We start from the raw sequence: 22,237 nt of genomic DNA, 5'->3' as shown, positions 1-22,237 counted from the left end.
TCTTAGTACGATATAACTGAAAAAACCCTTTAGGATTTGTCTTTGCTTGCCCTGCTATGCGAACTTCATAGTTTCTTTTTGCTTTCCTTATCTCTTTTTTAACATTTCTAACCAGTTGTACGAATTCCTGTTCTAAAGTGACCTCCCCATTTTTAATCCTTTTGTACCAAGCTCTCTTTTTACCTATAAGGTACTTCAAATTCTTTGTTATCCACTTTGGGTCATTAGTATACGATCTATTCAATTTGTATGGTATACTACGTTCCTGTGCTTTGTTTAGAATATTCTTAAATAAGTTATATATTGAATCCACATCGAAATCCCCATTTAAGTCACCTATCGCTGGGTTCATGTCTCGCTCCAAGACCGGCCCACACCCCACACCCAAGCCATTCCAATCAATTTGACCCAAAAAATTTCTTAGGCTATTAAAATCAGCTTTTCGAAAATCTGGCACTTTAACAGAATTTTCTCCTACTGGTCTATTCCATTCTATGCTAAATCTGATTTCTTTGTGATCACTGCTCCCTAGCTCACTCCCTATTTCGATGTCATTAATTTGCGTTTCCCTGTTAGTTAACACTAAATCTAAAATATTATTTTCCCGTGTTGGTTCCTTAATGTGTTGCGTAAGAAAGCAATCGTCAATTAATTCTAGAAAATCTTCTGCTTCACTATTCCCTGTTTTGTTCAACCAGTTTATTCCGCTAAAATTAAAGTCACCCATGACATAAATACTGTTAGATCTAGATGCTCTAGATATTTCATCCCATAGATGCTTTGCTTCCATTCTGTCTAAATTTGGTGGCCTATATATTACTCCTATTATAATATTATTAGCTTTTTCGTTTAATTCAATCCAAATAGTTTCTGTGTGTGGCTCTGTTTTGATTCCCTCTTTGAGACTACATTTCAAATTGTCCCTAACATATATGGCTACTCCACCTCCTCGTCTAATATATCTATCTGTGTGAAATAGTTTAAATCCATATATTTGATATTCAGCTAATAGTTCTCTATTTTCTACATTCATCCACGTTTCGGTAAGTGCAATAATATCTATTTTTTCTGTGCAGACAAGAGCATTTAATTCGTTAATTTTATTTCTTAGACTTCTACTGTTAGTGTAATATACCCTAAGTGAATTGTTATTTTGCGGACCTTCTCTTTCCCTGATCGTTTTGCCAATTCCTTTCTCCCACAAACACATACTTTTATTACCTCCTTCCTCCAAATCAATTCCCATACCTCTAACTACTAACAGTTTAAACCCAAACAAACACCTCTAACCACTTCTTCTAGCGAGTTCGCAACAGCAACAACCCCAGCTCTCGATAGATGCACCCCATCACGAGCATACATTTCATTTCTTCCATAGAAGTGTTCCCAGTTGTCTATGAAAGATATTGCATTTGATTTGCAATATCTTTCCAGCCGGCAATTGACACCAAGTGCCCTCGATATCCATTCATTTCCCACTCCCACTTCGATGTCATTAATTTGCGTTTCCCTGTTAGTTAACACTAAATCTAAAATATTATTTTCCCGTGTTGGTTCCTTAATGTGTTGCGTAAGAAAGCAATCGTCAATTAATTCTAGAAAATCTTCTGCTTCACTATTCCCTGTTTTGTTCAACCAGTTTATTCCGCTAAAATTAAAGTCACCCATGACATAAATACTGTTAGATCTAGATGCTCTAGATATTTCATCCCATAGATGCTTTGCTTCCATTCTGTCTAAATTTGGTGGCCTATATATTACTCCTATTATAATATTATTAGCTTTTTCGTTTAATTCTATCCAAATAGTTTCTGTGTGTGGCTCTGTTTTGATTCCCTCTTTGAGACTACATTTCAAATTGTCCCTAACATATATGGCTACTCCACCTCCTCGTCTAATATATCTATCTGTGTGAAATAGTTTAAATCCGTATATTTGATATTCAGCTAATAGTTCTCTATTTTCTACATTCATCCACGTTTCGGTAAGTGCAATAATATCTATTTTTTCTGTGCAGACAAGAGCATTTAATTCGTTAATTTTATTTCTTAGACTTCTACTGTTAGTGTAATATACCCTAAGTGAATTGTTATTTTGCGGACCTTCTCTTTCCCTGATCGTTTTGCCAATTCCTTTCTCCCACAAACACATACTTTTATTACCTCCTTCGTCCAAATCAATTCCCATACCTCTATCTACTAACAGTTTAAACCCAAACAAACACCTCTAACCACTTCTTCTAGCGAGTTCGCAACAGCAACAACCCCAGCTCTCGATAGATGCACCCCATCACGAGCATACATTTCATTTCTTCCATAGAAGTGTTCCCAGTTGTCTATGAAAGATATTGCATTTTACAACATCGCAATCCTTACCACTATCAACTGCCTCAACAATGCTAGAATAAAAAGATAACAAATTTGTTAAACATGAACGGCCATTTATAAAACCATGTTGCGACTCAATTATTAATTTATGTTTTTCAAGATGAAGACGAATTTTATTTGCTATTATAGATTCGAGTAACTTTCCCACAATAGACGTTAGGCTAATTGGTCGATAGTTAGACGCAAGTGATCTATCTCCTTTCTTAAAAACTGGAATCACATTAGCAACTTTCCAAAACTCTGGCACTCTGCCTGACTCTATTGATTTATTAAATATGGTTGACAGTGGGTCACAAAGCTCCTCTTTGCATTCTTTAAGCACCCTAGCAAACACTTCATCCGGCCCTGGGGATTTGTTTGGTTTGAGTTTTACTATTTGTTTAAGAACATCCTCCCTGGTAACTGCTAAACTCGTCAACCTGTCCTCGTCCCCACCCACATAGACTTGTTCGGCTGAAGGCATATTGTTAAGTTCCTCTTTAGTAAATACAGATACAAAATATTTATTAAAAATACTACTCATCTCTTCATCACTATCTGTTATTTGACCTGTCTCAGTTTTTAATGGACCTATCCTTTCCCTAGTCTTAGTACGATATAACTGAAAAAACCCTTTAGGATTTGTCTTTGCTTGCTCTGCTATGCGAACTTCATAGTTTCTTTTTGCTTTCCTTATCTCTTTTTTAACATTTCTAACCAGTTGTACGAATTCCTGTTCTAAAGTGACCTCCCCATTTTTAATCCTTTTGTACCAAGCTCTCTTTTTACCTATAAGGTTCTTCAAATTCTTTGTTATCCACTTTGGGTCATTAGTATATTAGTTCAAAACCCTATCTAGATCAACTTGAAGTGATAGTGAGTCCTCCTCCGAATTAATTTCCCTACCGATTTTCGTATCATCGGCAAATTTGCAAATGTTGCTACTCAAACCTGAATCTAAATCATTTATATATATTATAAACAACAGAGGTCCCAGGACAGCGCCTTGAGGCACTCCACTTACAACATTTTCCCACTCTGACTTGATTCCATTTATACTAACTCTCTGTTTCCTTTGGTATAGCCATGCCCTAATCCAGCTTAATATAGCACCCCCAATACCATGAGACTCTATCTTTTTAATCAGTCTTTCATGTGGCACTGTATCAAAAGCTTTGCTAAAGTCAAGGTATACAACATCGCAATCCTTACCACTATCAACTGCCTCAACAATGCTAGAATAAAAAGATAAGAACATAAGAACAAAGGTAACTGCAGAAGGCCTATTGGCCCATACGAGGCAGCTCCTATTCTATAACCACCCAATCCCACTCATATACTTGTCCAACCCGTGCTTGAAACAATCGAGGGACCCCACCTCCACAATGTTACGCGGCAATTGGTTCCACAAATCAACAACCCTGTTACTGAACCAGTATTTACCCAAGTCTTTCCTAAATTTAAACTTATCCAATTTATACCCATTGTTTCGTGTTCTGTCCTGTGTTGATACTTTTAATACCCTATTAATATCCCCCCGGTTATGTCCATTCATCCACTTGTAAACCTCTATCATGTCACCCCTAACTCTTCGCCTTTCCAGTGAATGCAACTTAAGCTTTGTTAATCTTTCTTCATATGAAAGATTTCTAATTTGGGGAATTAACTTAGTCATCCTACGCTGGACACGTTCAAGTGAATTTATATCCATTCTATAATATGGCGACCAAAACTGAACTGCATAATCTAAATGGGGCCTAACCAGAGCAAGATATAGCTTGAGAACCACACCAGGTGTCTTGTTACTAACGCTGCGATTAATAAATCCAAGTGTCCGATTTGCCTTATTACGAACATTTATGCATTGATCCTTTTGTTTTAAATTCTTACTAATCATAACTCCCAGATCCCTTTCGCAATCCGACTTCGCAATCACAACACCATCTAGCTCGTATCTTGTAACTCTATCATCATTACCTAACCTCAGAACTTTACATTTATCAGCATTAAACTGCATCTGCCAATCCTTTGACCATTTCAAAACCCTATCTAGATCAACTTGAAGTGATAGTGAGTCCTCCTCCGAATTAATTTCCCTACCGATTTTCGTATCATCGGCAAATTTGCAAATGTTGCTACTCAAACCTGAATCTAAATCATTTATATATATTATAAACAACAGAGGTCCCAGGACAGAGCCTTGAGGCACTCCACTTACAACATTTTCCCACTCTGACTTGATTCCATTTATACTAACTCTCTGTTTCCTTTGGTATAGCCATGCCCTAATCCAGCTTAATATAGCACCCCCAATACCATGAGACTCTATCTTTTTAATCAGTCTTTCATGTGGCACTGTATCAAAAGCTTTGCTAAAGTCAAGGTATACAACATCGCAATCCTTACCACTATCAACTGAATCAACAATGCTAGAATAAAATCACAACACCATCTTTGCTGATAAATGTAAAGTTCTGAGGTTAGGTAATGATGATAGAGTTACAAGATACGAGCTAGATGGTGTTGTGATTGCGAAGTCGGATTGCGAAAGGGATCTGGGAGTTATGATTAGTAAGAATTTAAAACAAAAGGATCAATGCATAAATGTTCGTAATAAGGCAAATCGGACACTTGGATTTATTAATCGCAGCGTTAGTAACAAGACACCTGGTGTGGTTCTCAAGCTATATCTTGCTCTAGTTAGGCCCCATTTAGATTATGCAGTTCAGTTTTGGTCGCCATATTATAGAATGGATATAAATTCACTTGAACGTGTCCAGCGTAGGATGACTAACTTAATTCCCCAAATTAGAAATCTTTCATATGAAGAAAGATTAACAAAGCTTAAGTTGCATTCACTGGAAAGGCGAAGAGTTAGGGGCGGCATGATAGAGGTTTACAAGTGGGTGAATGGACATAACAAGGGGGATATTAATAGGGTATTAAAAGTATCAACACAGGACAGAACACGAAAAAATGGGTATAAATTGGATAAGTTTAGATTTAGGAAAGACTTGGGTAAATACTGGTTCAGTAACAGGGTTGTAGATTTGTGGAACCAATTGCCGCGTAACGTGGTGGAGGTGGGGTCCCTCGATTGTTTCAAGCGCGGGTTGGACAAGTATATGAGTGGGATTGGGTGGTTATAGAATAGGAGCTGCCTCGTACGGGCCAATAGGCCTTCTGCAGTTACCTTTGTTCTTATGTTCTTAAGTTCTTAAAAAGATAACAAATTTGTTAAACATGAACGGCCATTTATAAAACCATGTTGCGACTCAATTATTAATTTATGTTTTTCAAGATGAAGACGAATTTTATTTGCTATTATAGATTCGAGTAACTTTCCCACAATAGACGTTAGGCTAATTGGTCGATAGTTAGACGCAAGTGATCTATCTCCTTTCTTAAAAACTGGTATCACATTAGCAACTTTCCAAAACTCTGGCACTCTGCCTGACTCTATTGATTTATTAAATATGGTTGACAGTGGGTCACAAAGCTCCTCTTTGCATTCTTTAAGCACCCTGGCAAACACTTCATCCGGCCCTGGGGATTTGTTTGGTTTGAGTTTTACTATTTGTTTAAGAACATCCTCCCTGGTAACTGCTAAACTCGTCAACCTGTCCTCGTCCCCACCCACATAGACTTGTTCGGCTGAAGGCATATTGTTAAGTTCCTCTTTAGTAAATACAGATACAAAATATTTATTAAAAATACTACTCATCTCTTCATCACTATCTGTTATTTGACCTGTCTCAGTTTTTAATGGACCTATCCTTTCCCTAGTCTTAGTACGATATAACTGAAAAAACGCTTTAGGATTTGTCTTTGCTTGCCGTGCTATGCGAACTTCATAGTTTCTTTTTGCTTTCCTTATCTCTTTTTTACATTTCTAACCAGTTGTACGAATTCCTGTTCTAAAGTGACCTCCCCATTTTTAATCCTTTTGTACCAAGCTCTCTTTTTACCTATAAGGTTCTTCAAATTCTTTGTTATCCACTTTGGGTCATTAGTATTCGATCTATTCAATTTGTATGGTATACTACGTTCCTGTGCTTTGTTTAGAATATTCTTAAATAAGTTATATATTGAATCCACATCGAAATCCCCATTTAAGTCACCTATCGCTGGGTTCATGTCTCGCTCCAAGACCGGCCCACACCCCATACCCAAGACTTTCCAATCAATTTGACCCAAAAAATTTTTTTAGGCTATTAAAATCAGCTTTTCGAAAATCTGGCACTTTAACAGAATTTTCTCCTACTGGTCTATTCCATTCTATGCTAAATCTGATTTCTTTGTGATCACTGCTCCCTATTCTCACTCCCTATAAGGCGAATAGGACACTGGGATTTATTAATCGAAGCGTTAGTAACAAGACACCTGGTAACAGTAAGACACCTCACTGTTACCAGTAAGTAACACAAGACACCTAGTAACAAGTAACAAGACAACGTTAGTAACAAGACACCTGGTGTGGTTCTCAAGCTATATCTTGATCTAGTTAGGCCCCATTTAGATTATGCAGTTCAGTTTTGGTCGCCATATTATAGAATGGATATAAATTCACTTGAACGTGTTCTTAACATAAGAACATAAGAACAAAGGTAACTGCAGAAGGCCTATTGGCCCATACGAGGCAGCTCCTATTTATAACCACCCAATCCCACTCATATACCTGTCCAACCCGCGCTTGAAACAATCGAGGGACCCCACCTCCACCACGTTACGCGGCAATTGGTTCCACAAATCTACAACCCTCTTACTGAACCAGTATTTACCCAAGTCTTTCCTAAATCTAAACTTATCCAATTTATACCCATTGTTTCGTGTTCTGTCCTGTGTTGATACTTTTAATACCCTATTAATATCCCCCTTGTTATGTCCATTCACCCACTTGTAAACCTCTATCATGTCGCCCCTAACTCTTCGCCTTTCCAGTGAAGGCAACTTAAGCTTTGTTAATCTTTCTTCATATGAAAGATTTCTAATTTGGGGAATTAACTTAGTCTTCCTACGCTGGACACGTTCAAGTAAATTTATATCCATTCTATAATATGGCGACCAAAACTGAACTGCATAATCTAAATGGGGCCTAACTAGAGCAAGATATAGCTTGAGAACCACACCAGGTGTCTTGTTACTAACGCTGCGATTAATAAATCCAAGTGTCCGATTTGCCTTATTACGAACATTTATGCATTGATCCTTTTGTTTTAAATTCTTACTAATCATAACTCCCAGATCCCTTTCGCAATCCGACTTCGCAATCAAAACACCATCTAGCTCGTATCTTGTAACTCTATCATCATTACCTAACCTCAGAACTTTACATTTATCAGCATTAAACTGCATCTGCCAATCCTTTGACCATTTCAAAACCCTATCTAGATCAACTTGAAGTGATAGTGAGTCCTCCTCCGAATTAATTTCCCTACCGATTTTCGTATCATCGGCAAATTTGCAAATGTTGCTACTCAAACCTGAATCTAAATCATTTATATATATTATAAACAACAGAGGTCCCAGGACAGACCCTTGAGGCACTCCACTTACAACATTTTCCCACTCTGACTTGATTCCATTTATACTAACTCTCTGTTTCCTTTGGTATAGCCATGCCCTAATCCAGCTTAATATAGCACCCCCAATACCATGAGACTCTATTTTTTTAATCAGTCTTTCATGTGGCACTGTATCAAAAGCTTTGCTAAAGTCAAGGTATACAACATCGCAATCCTTACCACTATCAACTGCCTCAACAATGCTAGAATAAAAAGATAACAAATTTGTTAAACATGAACGGCCATTTATAAAACCATGTTGCGACTCAATTATTAATTTATGTTTTTCAAGATGAAGACGAATTTTATTTGCTATTATGGATTCGAGTAACTTTCCCACAATAGACGTTAGGCTAATTGGTCGATAGTTAGACGCAAGTGATCTATCTCCTTTCTTAAAAACTGGTATCACATTAGCAACTTTCCAAAACTCTGGCACTCTGCCTGACTCTATTGATTTATTAAATATGGTTGACAGTGGGTCACAAAGCTCCTCTTTGCATTCTTTAAGCACCCTAGCAAACACTTCATCCGGCCCTGGGGATTTGTTTGGTTTGAGTTTTACTATTTGTTTAAGAACATCCTCCCTGGTAACTGCTAAACTCGTCAACCTGTCCTCGTCCCCACCCACATAAACTTGTTCGGCTGAAGGCATATTGTTAAGTTCCTCTTTAGTAAATACAGATACAAAATATTTATTAAAAATACTACTCATCTCTTCATCACTATCTGTTATTTGACCTGTCTCAGTTTTTAATGGACCTATCCTTTCCCTAGTCTTAGTACGATATAACTGAAAAAACCCTTTAGGATTTGTCTTTGCTTGCCCTGCTATGCGAACTTCATAGTTTCTTTTTGCTTTCCTTATCTCTTTTTTAACATTTCTAACCAGTTGTACGAATTCCTGTTCTAAAGTGACCTCCCCATTTTTAATCCTTTTGTACCAAGCTCTCTTTTTACCTATAAGGTTCTTCAAATTCTTTGTTATCCACTTTGGGTCATTAGTATTCGATCTATTCAATTTGTATGGTATACTACGTTCCTGTGCTTTGTTTAGAATATTCTTAAATAAGTTATATATTGAATCCACATCGAAATCCCCATTTAAGTCACCTATCGCTGGGTTCATGTCTCGCTCCAAGACCGGCCCCCACCCCATACCCAAGACTTTCCAATCAATTTGACCCAAAAAATTTCTTAGGCTATTAAAATCAGCTTTTCGAAAATCTGGCACTTTAACAGAATTTTCTCCTACTGGTCTATTCCATTCTATGCTAAATCTGATTTCTTTGTGATCACTGCTCCCTAGCTCACTCCCTATTTCGATGTCATTAATTTGCGTTTCCCTGTTAGTTAACACTAAATCTAAAATATTATTTTCCCGTGTTGGTTCCTTAATGTGTTGCGTAAGAAAGCAATCGTCAATTAATTCTAGAAAATCTTCTGCTTCACTATTCCCTGTTTTGTTCAACCAGTTTATTCCGCTAAAATTAAAGTCACCCATGACATAAATACTGTTAGATCTAGATGCTCTAGATATTTCATCCCATAGATGCTTTGCTTCCATTCTGTCTAAATTTGGTGGCCTATATATTACTCCTATTATAATATTATTAGCTTTTTCGTTTAATTCAATCCAAATAGTTTCTGTGTGTGGCTCTGTTTTGATTCCCTCTTTGAGACTACATTTCAAATTGTCCCTAACATATATGGCTACTCCACCTCCTCGTCTAATATATCTATCTGTGTGAAATAGTTTAAATCCATATATTTGATATTCAGCTAATAGTTCTCTATTTTCTACATTCATCCACGTTTCGGTAAGTGCAATAATATCTATTTTTTCTGTGCAGACAAGAGCATTTAATTCGTTAATTTTATTTCTTAGACTTCTACTGTTAGTGTAATATACCCTAAGTGAATTGTTATTTTGCGGACCTTCTCTTTCCCTGATCGTTTTGTCAATTCCTTTCTCCCACAAACACATACTTTTATTACCTCCTTCCTCCAAATCAATTCCCATACCTCTATCTACTAACAGTTTAAACCCAAACAAACACCTCTAACCACTTCTTCTAGCGAGTTCGCAACAGCAACAACCCCAGCTCTCGATAGATGCACCCCATCACGAGCATACATTTCATTTCTTCCATAGAAGTGTTCCCAGTTGTCTATGAAAGATATTGCATTTGATTTGCAAAATCTTTCCAGCCGGCAATTGACACCAAGTGCCCTCGATATCCATTCATTTCCCACTCCCTTTCTTGGAAGAATGCCACATATGATAGGGATTCCTCCCTTGCTCCTAACTAACTCTATGGCTGTTTTATACCTCTGAATCAGTTCCTCACTCCTGACTCGACCAACATCATTTCCTCCCACGCTAATGCAAATAATGGGATTGTTCCCATTACCAGCCATAATATCATTCATGTTGTTTATAATATCACCAATGCCAGCTCCGGGATAGCAAACCCTTAACCTGTTCCCCCTATCTCTAGCACAAAACGTTCTATCCAAATACCTTATCTGGGAATCTCCCACAACTAATGTTTGCTTAGGTACTTCCTTTACTTTCTGAGGGGCCTGCGCTTCCTTTCTCTTCGTTGCTTTCCCTTTTGCGCGATCCACAGTCTCTCCACAGCACTCGTCCTCCAAAACGTCAAATGAATTTGAAGTTGCTATGGCGTTTGAAGGCGGCTTTATCAAACTTATCCAATATAAATTGGATAAGTTTAGATTTAGGAAAGACTTGGGTAAATACTGGTTCAGTAACATGGTTGTTGATTTGTGGAACCAATTGCCGCGTAACATTGTGGAGGTGGGGTCCCTCGATTGTTTCAAGCATGGGTTGGACATGTATATGAGTGGGATTGGGTGGTTATAAATAGGAGCTGCCTCGTATGGGCCAACAGGCCTTCTGCAGTTGCCTTTGTTCTTATGTTCTTATGTTCTTAAATTAGATAAGTTTAGATTTAGGAAAGACTTGGGTAAATACTGGTTCAGTAACAGGGTTGTTGATTTGTGGAACCAATTGCCGCGTAACGTGGTGGAGATGGGGTCCCTCGATTGTTTCAAGCGCAGGTTGGACATGTATATGAGTGGGATTGGGTGGTTATAGATAGGAGCTGCCTTGTATGGGCCAACAGGCCTTCTGCAGTTACCTTTGTTCTTATGTTCTTATGTATCAGCCTCTGAAGGGTTATTAAGGCTGCTACAGTCGTTTGCTGACCAACTAGGCTGTTTGGTGATGGGGCTCAAGATTTATCAGCATCTGGAGGGTTATTAAGGCTCCTACAGTCGTTTACTGACCAACTAGGCTGTTTGGTGATGGGGCTGAAGATCTGTCAGCCTAGGAGGGTTATTAAGGCTGCCACAGTCGTTTACTGACCAACTAGGCTGTTTGGTGATGGGGCGGAAGACCTATCAGCCTCTGGAGGAGTTATTAAGACCTTTGCACGCATACTTGCAGCGGTTGAAGTAAACTCTTCGTATACATAGATAAGCTGGAGTTTACCTCTCAGTATTATATCCATTAAACAGCATGAGTGAATATGGTGTGAGGTGATGTGTGTGTGTGTGCGTGCGTGCGTGTGTGTGTGTTTGTGTGTGTGTGTGTGTTTGTGTGTGTGTGTGTGTGTGTGTGTGTGTGTGTGTGTGTGTGTGTGTGTGTGTGTGTGTGTGTGTGTGTGTGTGTGTGTGTGTGTGTGTGTGTGTGTGTTGTGTGTGTGTGTGTGTGTGCGTGTGTGTGTGTGTGTGTATGTTTGTGTGTGTGTATGTTTGTGTGTGTATGTATGTGTGTGTGTGTGTGTCTTGGTCTATTCTTAAGTTTTTGTTGTGTCCTTAATGACAGGACAAGCGACCCAAAAACACAGGGGTTAGGGGACAGTTTATACGTGTGTTAGGATGCGTGAGTTAGGGGTGACATGATAGAGGTTTACAAGTGGATGAATGGACATAACAGGGGGGATATTAATAGGGTATTAAAAATATCAACACAAGACAGAACACGAAACAATGGGTATAAATTGGATAAGTTTAGATTTTGGAAAGACTTGGGTAAATACTGGTTCAGTAACAGGGTTGTTGATTTGTGGAACCAATTGCCGCGTAACGTGGTGGAGGTGGGGTCCCTCGATTGTTTCAAGCGCGGGTTGGACAAGTTTATAAGAACATAAGAACAAAGGTAACTGCAGAAGGCCTATTGGCCCATACGAGGCAGCTCCTATTCTATAACCACCCAATCCCACTCATATACTTGTCCAACCCGTGCTTGAAACAATCGAGGGACCCCACCTCCACAATGTTACGCGGCAATTGGTTCCACAAATCAACAACCCTGTTACTGAACCAGTATTTACCCAAGTCTTTCCTAAATCTAAACTTATCCAATTTATATCCATTGTTTCGTGTTCTGTCCTGTGTTGATACTTTTAATACCCTATTAATATCCCCCCGGTTATGTCCATTCATCCACTTGTAAACCTCTATCATGTCACCCCTAACTCTTCGCCTTTCCAGTGAATGCAACTTAAGCTTTGTTAATCTTTCTTCATATGAAAGATTTCTAATTTGGGGAATTAACTTAGTCATCCTACGCTGGACACGTTCAAGTGAATTTATATCCATTCTATAATATGGCGACCAAAACTGAACTGCATAATCTAAATGGGGCCTAACTAGAGCAAGATATAGCTTGAGAACCACACCAGGTGTCTTGTTACTAACGCTGCGATTAATAAATCCAAGTGTCCGATTTGCCTTATTACGAACATTTATGCATTGATCCTTTTGTTTTAAATTCTTACTAATCATAACTCCCAGATCCCTTTCGCAATCCGACTTCGCAATCACAACACCATCTAGCTCGTATCTTGTAACTCTATCATCATTACCTAACCTCAGAACTTTACATTTATCAGCATTAAACTGCATCTGCCAATCCTTTGACCATTTCAAAACCCTATCTAGATCAACTTGAAGTGATAGTGAGTCCTCCTCCGAATTAATTTCCCTACCGATTTTCGTATCATCGGCAAATTTGCAAATGTTGCTACTCAAACCTGAATCTAAATCATTTATATATATTATAAACAACAGAGGTCCCAGGACAGAGCCTTGAGGCACTCCACTTACAACATTTTCCCACTCTGACTTGATTCCATTTATACTAACTCTCTGTTTCCTTTGGTATAGCCATGCCCTAATCCAGCTTAATATAGCACCCCCAATACCATGAGACTCTATTTTTTTAATCAGTCTTTCATGTGGCACTGTATCAAAAGCTTTGCTAAAGTCAAGGTATACAACATCGCAATCCTTACCACTATCAACTGCCTCAACAATGCTAGAATAAAAAGATAACAAATTTGTTAAACATGAACGGCCATTTATAAAACCATGTTGCGACTCAATTATTAATTTATGCTTTTCAAGATGAAGACGAATTTTATTTGCTATTATAGATTCGAGTAACTTTCCCACAATAGACGTTAGGCTAATTGGTCGATAGTTAGACGCAAGTGATCTATCTCCTTTCTTAAAAACTGGTATCACATTAGCAACTTTCCAAAACTCTGGCACTCTGCCTGACTCTATTGATTTATTAAATATGGTTGACAGTGGGTCACAAAGCTCCTCTTTGCATTCTTTAAGCACCCTAGCAAACACTTCATCCGGCCCTGGGGATTTGTTTGGTTTGAGTTTTACTATTTGTTTAAGAACATCCTCCCTGGTAACTGCTAAACTCGTCAACCTGTCCTCGTCCCCACCCACATAGACTTGTTCGGCTGAAGGCATATTGTTAAGTTCCTCTTTAGTAAATACAGATACAAAATATTTATTAAAAATACTACTCATCTCTTTATCACTATCTGTTATTTGACCTGTCTCAGTTTTTAATGGACCTATCCTTTCCCTAGTCTTAGTACGATATAACTGAAAAAACCCTTTAGGATTTGTCTTTGCTTGCCCTGCTATGCGAACTTCATAGTTTCTTTTTGCTTTCCTTATCTCTTTTTTAACATTTCTAACCAGTTGTACGAATTCCTGTTCTAAAGTGACCTCCCCATTTTTAATCCTTTTGTACCAAGCTCTCTTTTTACCTATAAGGTTCTTCAAATTCTTTGTTATCCACTTTGGGTCATTAGTATACGATCTATTCAATTTGTATGGTATACTACGTTCCTGTGCTTTGTTTAGAATATTCTTAAATAAGTTATATATTGAATCCACATCGAAATCCCCATTTAAGTCACCTAGTCACCTTATGAGTTGGATTGGGTGGTTATAGATAGGAGCTGCCTCGTATTGGGCCAACAGGCCTTCTGCAGTTACCTTTGTTCTTAATTCGTCTTCATCTTGAAAAACATAAATTAATAAATGAGTCTTAACATGGTTTTACAAATGGCCATTCATATTTAACAAATTTGCTATCCTTTTATTCCAGCATAGTTGAGGCAGTTGATAGTGGTAAGGATTGTGATGTTGTGTACCTTGACTTTAGCAAAGCTTTTGATACAGGGCCACATGAAAGACTAATTAAAAAAATAGAGGCTTATGGTATTAGGGGTGCTATATTAAGTTGGATTAGGGCATGGCTATTCCAAAGGAAACAGAGAGTTAGTATAAATGGGATTAAGTCAGAGTGGGATAATATTTTTAGTGGAGTACCTCAGGGCTCTGTCCTGGGACCTCTGTTGTTTATAATATATATAAATGATTTAGATTCAGGTTTGAGTAGCAACATCTGCAAATTTGCAGATGATACAAAAATCGGTAGGGAAATTAACACGAAACAAGACTCGCTATCACTTCAAGTTAATCTAACTAGGGTTTCAAAATGGTCAAATACGTTCCTGTGCTTTGTTTGGAATGTTCTTGGATAGGTTGTGTATTGAATCCACATCGAGGTCCTCTTTTGCGTCACCTATCGCTGGGTTCATCTCTTGCTCCGGGACCGGCCCGCGCCCCATGCCCGAGACTTTCCAGTCTGTTTGACCCAAAGAATTTCTTAGGCTGGTGGAATCGTCTTTTCGAAGGTCTGGCACTTTAAGAACATAAGAACATAAGAACAAAGGTAACTGCAGAAGGCCTATTGGCCCATACGAGGCAGCTCCTATTCTATAACCACCCAATCCCACTCATATACTTGTCCAACCCGTGCTTGAAACAATCGAGGGACCCCACCTCCACAATGTTACGCGGCAATTGGTTCCACAAATCAACAACCCTGTTACTGAACCAGTATTTACCCAAGTCTTTCCTAAATCTAAACTTATCCAATTTATATCCATTGTTTCGTGTTCTGTCCTGTGTTGATACTTTTAATACCCTATTAATATCCCCCCGGTTATGTCCATTCATCCACTTGTAAACCTCTATCATGTCACCCCTAACTCTTCGCCTTTCCAGTGAATGCAACTTAAGCTTTGTTAATCTTTCTTCATATGAAAGATTTCTAATTTGGGGAATTAACTTAGTCATCCTACGCTGGACACGTTCAAGTGAATTTATATCCATTCTATAATATGGCGACCAAAACTGAACTGCATAATCTAAATGGGGCCTAACTAGAGCAAGATATAGCTTGAGAACCACACCAGGTGTCTTGTTACTAACGCTGCGATTAATAAATCCAAGTGTCCGATTTGCCTTATTACGAACATTTATGCATTGATCCTTTTGTTTTAAATTCTTACTAATCATAACTCCCAGATCCCTTTCGCAATCCGACTTCGCAATCACAACACCATCTAGCTCGTATCTTGTAACTCTATCATCATTACCTAACCTCAGAACTTTACATTTATCAGCATTAAACTGCATCTGCCAATCCTTTGACCATTTCAAAACCCTATCTAGATCAACTTGAAGTGATAGTGAGTCCTCCTCCGAATTAATTTCCCTACCGATTTTCGTATCATCGGCAAATTTGCAAATGTTGCTACTCAAACCTGAATCTAAATCATTTATATATATTATAAACAACAGAGGTCCCAGGACAGAGCCTTGAGGCACTCCACTTACAACATTTTCCCACTCTGACTTGATTCCATTTATACTAACTCTCTGTTTCCTTTGGTATAGCCATGCCCTAATCCAGCTTAATATAGCACCCCCAATACCATGAGACTCTATCTTTTTAATCAGTCTTTCATGTGGCACTGTATCAAAAGCTTTGCTAAAGTCAAGGTATACAACATCGCAATCCTTACCACTATCAACTGCCTCAACAATGCTAGAATAAAAAGATAACAAATTTGTTAAACATGAACGGCCATTTATAAAACCATGTTGCGACTCAATTATTAATTTATGTTTTTCAAGATGAAGACGAATTTTATTTGCTATTATAGATTCGAGTAACTTTCCCACAATAGACGTTAGGCTAATTGGTCGATAGTTAGACGCAAGTGATCTATCTCCTTTCTTAAAAACTGGTATCACATTAGCAACTTTCCAAAACTCTGGCACTCTGCCTGACTCTATTGATTTATTAAATATGGTTGACAGTGGGTCACAAAGCTCCTCTTTGCATTCTTTAAGCACCCTGGCAAACACTTCATCCGGCCCTGGGGATTTGTTTGGTTTGAGTTTTACTATTTGTTTAAGAACATCCTCCCTGGTAACTGTTAAACTCGTCAACCTGTTCTCGTCCCCACCCACATAGACTTGTTCGGCTGAAGGCATATTGTTAAGTTCCTCTTTAGTAAATACAGATACAAAATATTTATTAAAAATACTACTCATCTCTTCATCACTATCTGTTATTTGACCTGTCTCAGTTTTTAATGGACCTATCCTTTCCCTAGTCTTAGTACGATATAACTGAAAAAACCCTTTAGGATTTGTCTTTGCTTGCCCTGCTATGCGAACTTCATAGTTTCTTTTTGCTTTCCTTATCTCTTTTTTAACATTTCTAACCAGTTGTACGAATTCCTGTTCTAAAGTGACCTCCCCATTTTTAATCCTTTTGTACCAAGCTCTCTTTTTACCTATAAGGTTCTTCAAATTCTTTGTTATCCACTTTGGGTCATTAGTATTCGATCTATTCAATTTGTATGGTATACTACGTTCCTGTGCTTTGTTTAGAATATTCTTAAATAAGTTATATATTGAATCCACATCGAAATCCCCATTTAAGTCACCTATCGCTGGGTTCATGTCTCGCTCCAAGACCGGCCCACACCCCATACCCATGACTTTCCAATCAATTTGACCCAAAAAATTTCTTAGGCTATTAAAATCAGCTTTTCGAAAATCTGGCACTTTAACAGAATTTTCTCCTACTGGTCTATTCCATTCTATGCTAAATCTGATTTCTTTGTGATCACTGCTCCCTAGCTCACTCCCTATTTCGATGTCATTAATTTGCGTTTCCCTGTTGGTTAACACTAAATCTAAAATATTATTTTCCCGTGTTGGTTCCTTAATGTGTTGCGTAAGAAAGCAATCGTCAATTAATTCTAGAAAATCTTCTGCTTCACTATTCCCTGTTTTGTTCAACCAGTTTATTCCGCTAAAATTAAAGTCACCCATGACATAAATACTGTTAGATCTAGATGCTCTAGATATTTCATCCCATAGATGCTTTGCTTCCATTCTGTCTAAATTTGGTGGCCTATATATTACTCCTATTATAATATTATTAGCTTTTTCGTTTAATTCAATCCAAATAGTTTCTGTGTGTGGCTCTGTTTTGATTCCCTCTTTGAGACTACATTTCAAATTGTCCCTAACATATATGGCTACTCCACCTCCTCGTCTAATATATCTATCTGTGTGAAATAGTTTAAATCCATATATTTGATATTCAGCTAATAGTTCTCTATTTTCTACATTCATCCACGTTTCGGTAAGTGCAATAATATCTATTTTTTCTGTGCAGACAAGAGCATTTAATTCGTTAATTTTATTTCTTAATTTAGCAGAGTTTTCTCCTGCAGGTTTGTTCCGTTCTGTGCTGAATCTGATATCTTTGTGATCACTGTTCCCTGGCGCGCTCCCTATTTCGATGTCATAAGTTTGTGTTTCCCTGTTAGATAACACTAAATCTGGAATATTGTTTTCCCGCGTTGGTTCCTTGATGTGTTGCGTGGGGGAGCAATCGTCGATTGGTTTTGGAGAGTCTTCTGCTTCACTGTTCCCTGTTTTGTTCGACCAGTTTGTTCCGCTGGGGTTGGGGTCGCCCATGACATGGATACTGTTGGATCTGGGTGCTCTGGATGTTTCATCCCATAGATGCTTTGCTTCCGTTCTGTCTAGGTTTGGTGGCCTATATATGGCTCCTATTGTGGTATTGTTTGCTTTTTCGTTTAATTCTGTCCAAATGGTTTCTGTGTGTGGCTCGGTTTGATTCCCTCTTTGAGACTACATTTCGGGTTGTCCCTGACATGTGTGGCTTCTCCCCCTCCTCGTCTAGTATGTCGGTCTGTGTGAAGTGGTTTGGGTCCATTTGTTTGATATTCATAAGAACAAAAGAACAAAGGTAACTGCAGAAGGCCTATTGGCCCATACGAGGCTGCTCCTATTCTATAACCACCCAATCCCACTCATATACTTGTCCAACCCGCGCTTGAAACAATCGAGGGACCCTACCTCCACCACGTTACGCGGCAATTGGTTCCACAAATCAACAACCCTGTTACTGAACCAGTATTTACCCAAGTCTTTCCTAAATCTAAACTTATCCAATTTATACCCATTGTTTCGTGTTGATATTTTTAATACCCTATTAATATCCCCCCTGTTATGTCCATTCATCCACTTGTAAACCTCTATCATGTCACCCCTAACTCTTCGCCTTTCCAATGAATGCAGCTTAAGCTTTGTTAATCTTTCTTCATATGAAAGATTTCTAATTTGGGGAATTAACTTAGTCATCCTACGTTGGACACGTTCAAGTGAATTTATATCCATTCTATAATACGGCGACCAAAACTGAACTGCATAATCTAAATGGGGCCTAACCAGATTCAGCTAATGGTTCTCTGTTTTCTGCATTCATCCACGTTTCGGGAAGTGCAGTGGTGTCTGTTTTTTCTGTGCAGACGGGAGCGATGATTGATTGATTGATAAAGATTAAGCCACCCAAGAGGTGGTACGGGCATGAATAGCCCGTAAGTGGTACAATTTTTTTTTTCGCAGTATTCTGAGGTTGCATTTAACCATCAAGCTGTTATCGCGGGGGAGGATACTGCTTCACAGTCTTTATGAGGGTGTCCAGCTGCTGGCCACCTTTGTTGACCAGGAGAGTGGCTGTGTTGATGGCTTCAGGGTGGCCACTGCATGATTCAGGAACTCTTAAAGCTCTTCTAAGGTCGTTGGTTGCTTCACATTCCAGAAGATAGTGAAGTAATGACTTTTCTGTGACAGTTTGGCAGAAGATGCACTCTCTCTGTCGGGGTTCACCAATCTCCCAGTTGCATCTGTAACCTAGACGTAGTCTATATAACCTAACAGCTATTTCCCTCTGGATTCCTTTTGGGATATTTAACCTTTCTAATTTGGTTGCCTGAAGATACCATGTTGCAGCTGGCGAACCTTCAGCTATTCTCTGGTGCAGGTTGGCTTGGTTGAGGTGTGAGAGTTTTTTGGTGATGATGTTTTTTATGTTCTCTAGGCTGGGTTGAATTCAAGTTCAAGTATGTTTATTGAGATAAGCAATAAATACATCTCAAAGGGATAGAGTAGCTTAGGCTATTTCTACCCCCCTGGGTTGAATTGTTTTATGTATCACTGGATGACGAGTTGCCAATTTAGCAATTTCATCAGCTTTTTCATTTTTTTTTTGAGATATATACAAGAGTTGTTACATTCTTGAACAGCCACTAGTACGCGTAGCGTTTCGGGCAAGTCCTTAATCCTATGGTCCCTGGAATACGATCCCCTGCCGCGAAGAATCGTTTTTTCATCCAAGTACACATTTTACTGTTGCGTTAAACAGAGGCTACAGTTAAGGAATTGCGCCCAGTAAATCCTCCCCGGCCAGGATACGAACCCATGACATTTAATGGGATTCCAATATGGGATGGGATCCAGTTTAAAGTTATGTTGAGTCCTATGCCTTTAGCGACTGCTCCAAGATACAAAATGGTGGTAATTATTTCCACATTATCTTTCCACTGTTTTTGTCCTAGTATTTGAAGTGCAGCTTTTGAGTCTGTGTGTATGATTGCATTTTGAGTGTTTTGTGCAATCACATATGCGAATGCCTTTTGTATGGCAAACAGCTCAGTTTGGGTTGATGATACTAGTCCTCCCAGTCTCCAATATGCCTGAACGCTGATCGTGCAAAGAGCAGCGCCAGCACTCTCATTTTCTGTGACCACCGATCCGTCTGTGAAGATGTGGGTGGCTCCTGCTACTGCTATGCTATATGCAGGCGATGAGTCACAATAACGTGGCTGAAGTATGTTGACCAGACCACACACTAGAAATTGAAGGGACGACGACGTTTCGGTCCGTCCTGGACCATTCTCAAGTCGATTGTGAGTGCAGGTGCTATGCTATACATTTGCTCTTTTATTATGCGCCTTAGGATTGTCGGATCATAGGCAGCCTTTTTCATTGGGAGACTTTCTATTACTATTTTGAAAATAGGCTCTTCCCACGGCGCGGAAGGAGTGTAACTTGGGTGTGGATGATCACCCTCTCTATCAAGAATCATGTTTTTTAAATGTAGTCTGTTTAGGACTTTTCCTGCTCTTGCAACCCAAGAGTTTCCATTGTTTTGGCCTAGTCCAACCACCAAGGCCTGCCGTACTGGGATTGGATCAGAAGAAATAATTATCTTACTGATAATTGTAGCTGTCCTTTGTGATATTCTTTCTTGTAGAGAGGGCAAACCCGTCTCCAGTCTAAGAGTTTCAAGCCTGGTCCACATGGGGGCTCCCAGTGCAGCTCTCAGCATTGTTTTGGGCAACTTCAAGCTTTTTCCACTGTTGGTGTGATAGATTTGTGAGTGCAGGTGCGGCATAATCGATCACTGATCTGACTGCCTGTACAGACGGGAGCGTTTGATTCGTTGGTTTTATTTCTTGGACTTCTACTGTTGGTGTGGTGTACCCTGGGTGAAGTGTTATTTTGGGACCCGTTTCTTTCCCTGATCATTTTGCCAATTCTTTTCTCCCACGAACACATACTTTTGTTGCCTCCTTCCTCCAGATCAGTTCCCATGCCACTGTCTGCTGGCAGTTTGGACCCAGACGGGCACCTCTGACCACTGGTTCCGGCGAGTTCGCGGCGGCGGCGGCCCCAGCCCTCGATGGGTGCGCCCCGTCACGAGCATGCATTTCGTTTCCCCCATGGGGGTGTTCCCAGTTGTCTGTGGGGGATGTTGCATTTGATTTGCAGTATCTTTCCGGCCGGCGGTTGGCGCCGGGTGCCCTCGACGTCCGTTCGTTGCCCACTCCCTTTCTTGGAGGCGTGCCACATGTGGTCGGGATTCCTCCCTTGCTCCTAACTAGTTCGGTGGCTGTCCTGAATTTCTGCGTTAGTTCCTCACTCCTGACTCGTCCAACATCGTTACCCCCTGCACTGATGCAGATAGTGGGTTTGTTCCTGTTTCCCATCATGGTATCGTTCATGTTTCCAACAATATCACCAATTCCAGCTCCCGGATGGCGGGCCCTTGATCTGTTCCCCCTATCTCTGGCACAAGGCGTTCTGTCTAGGTGCCTCACCTGGGAATCTCCCACAACCAAGGTTCGCTTCGGTGCCTCTTTGACTTTCTGAGCAGCCTGAGGGGCCTGCGCTCCGCCGCTCCTCACTGATTTCCGTTCCGAGTGAGCTGCGGGCTCACCACAGCGCTCGTCCTCCAACACGGCAAATGAATTTGCTGTCCTTGGGGCGTCTGTGGGCGGCCTTGTCAAGGTCTTCTTGGGGCTCCTGTCCTTAGCGACTTTCCACGGCGAGGTCTTGTTAATATTGATCTCCTTCGTTTCTTCCCGAAGTTTCAGCTGTCGTGCCTCCTCTCGTAGGGAGTCCATCTCTGCTCTCAACTAGATTCATCAAATTAATATTGAATGTCCATATACATGGACATGAGGCAATGTCAGACCACGGAGGCAAATGAAACAGGAATTTCCTTAAGTACTTTCGTATATTAAATACATCTTCAGAAGGAATGAAGATATATATTCCTTCTGAAGATGTATTTAATATACGAAAGTACTTAAGGAAATTCCTGTTTCATTTTCCTCCGTGGTCTGACATTGTCACATTCTTAATCACGTGTTTATTTTCGTGATATACACACATGGACATGTATATGAGTGGGATTGGGTGGTTATAAATAGGAGCTGC

The 22,237-nt window shown here is 39.5% G+C and overlaps 1 protein-coding gene across 1 annotated transcript; it reads right to left on the bottom strand.

Annotated features, from left to right (window-relative positions):
- Positions 1-21,039: 21,039 nt before the first annotated feature.
- Positions 21,040-21,921, bottom strand: LOC138370730 (uncharacterized). Its single transcript, XM_069335328.1, has one exon. It carries the CDS (start codon positions 21,919-21,921, stop codon positions 21,040-21,042), a length of 882 nt encoding a protein of 293 aa, XP_069191429.1.
- Between the last annotated feature and the right edge of the window lie 316 nt (positions 21,922-22,237).

This window comes from Procambarus clarkii, chromosome 33, assembly GCF_040958095.1.
Source record: "Procambarus clarkii isolate CNS0578487 chromosome 33, FALCON_Pclarkii_2.0, whole genome shotgun sequence".
Classification (NCBI taxonomy): domain Eukaryota; kingdom Metazoa; phylum Arthropoda; class Malacostraca; order Decapoda; family Cambaridae; genus Procambarus; species Procambarus clarkii.
This window is presented reverse-complemented; position numbering and strand designations above follow the sequence as displayed.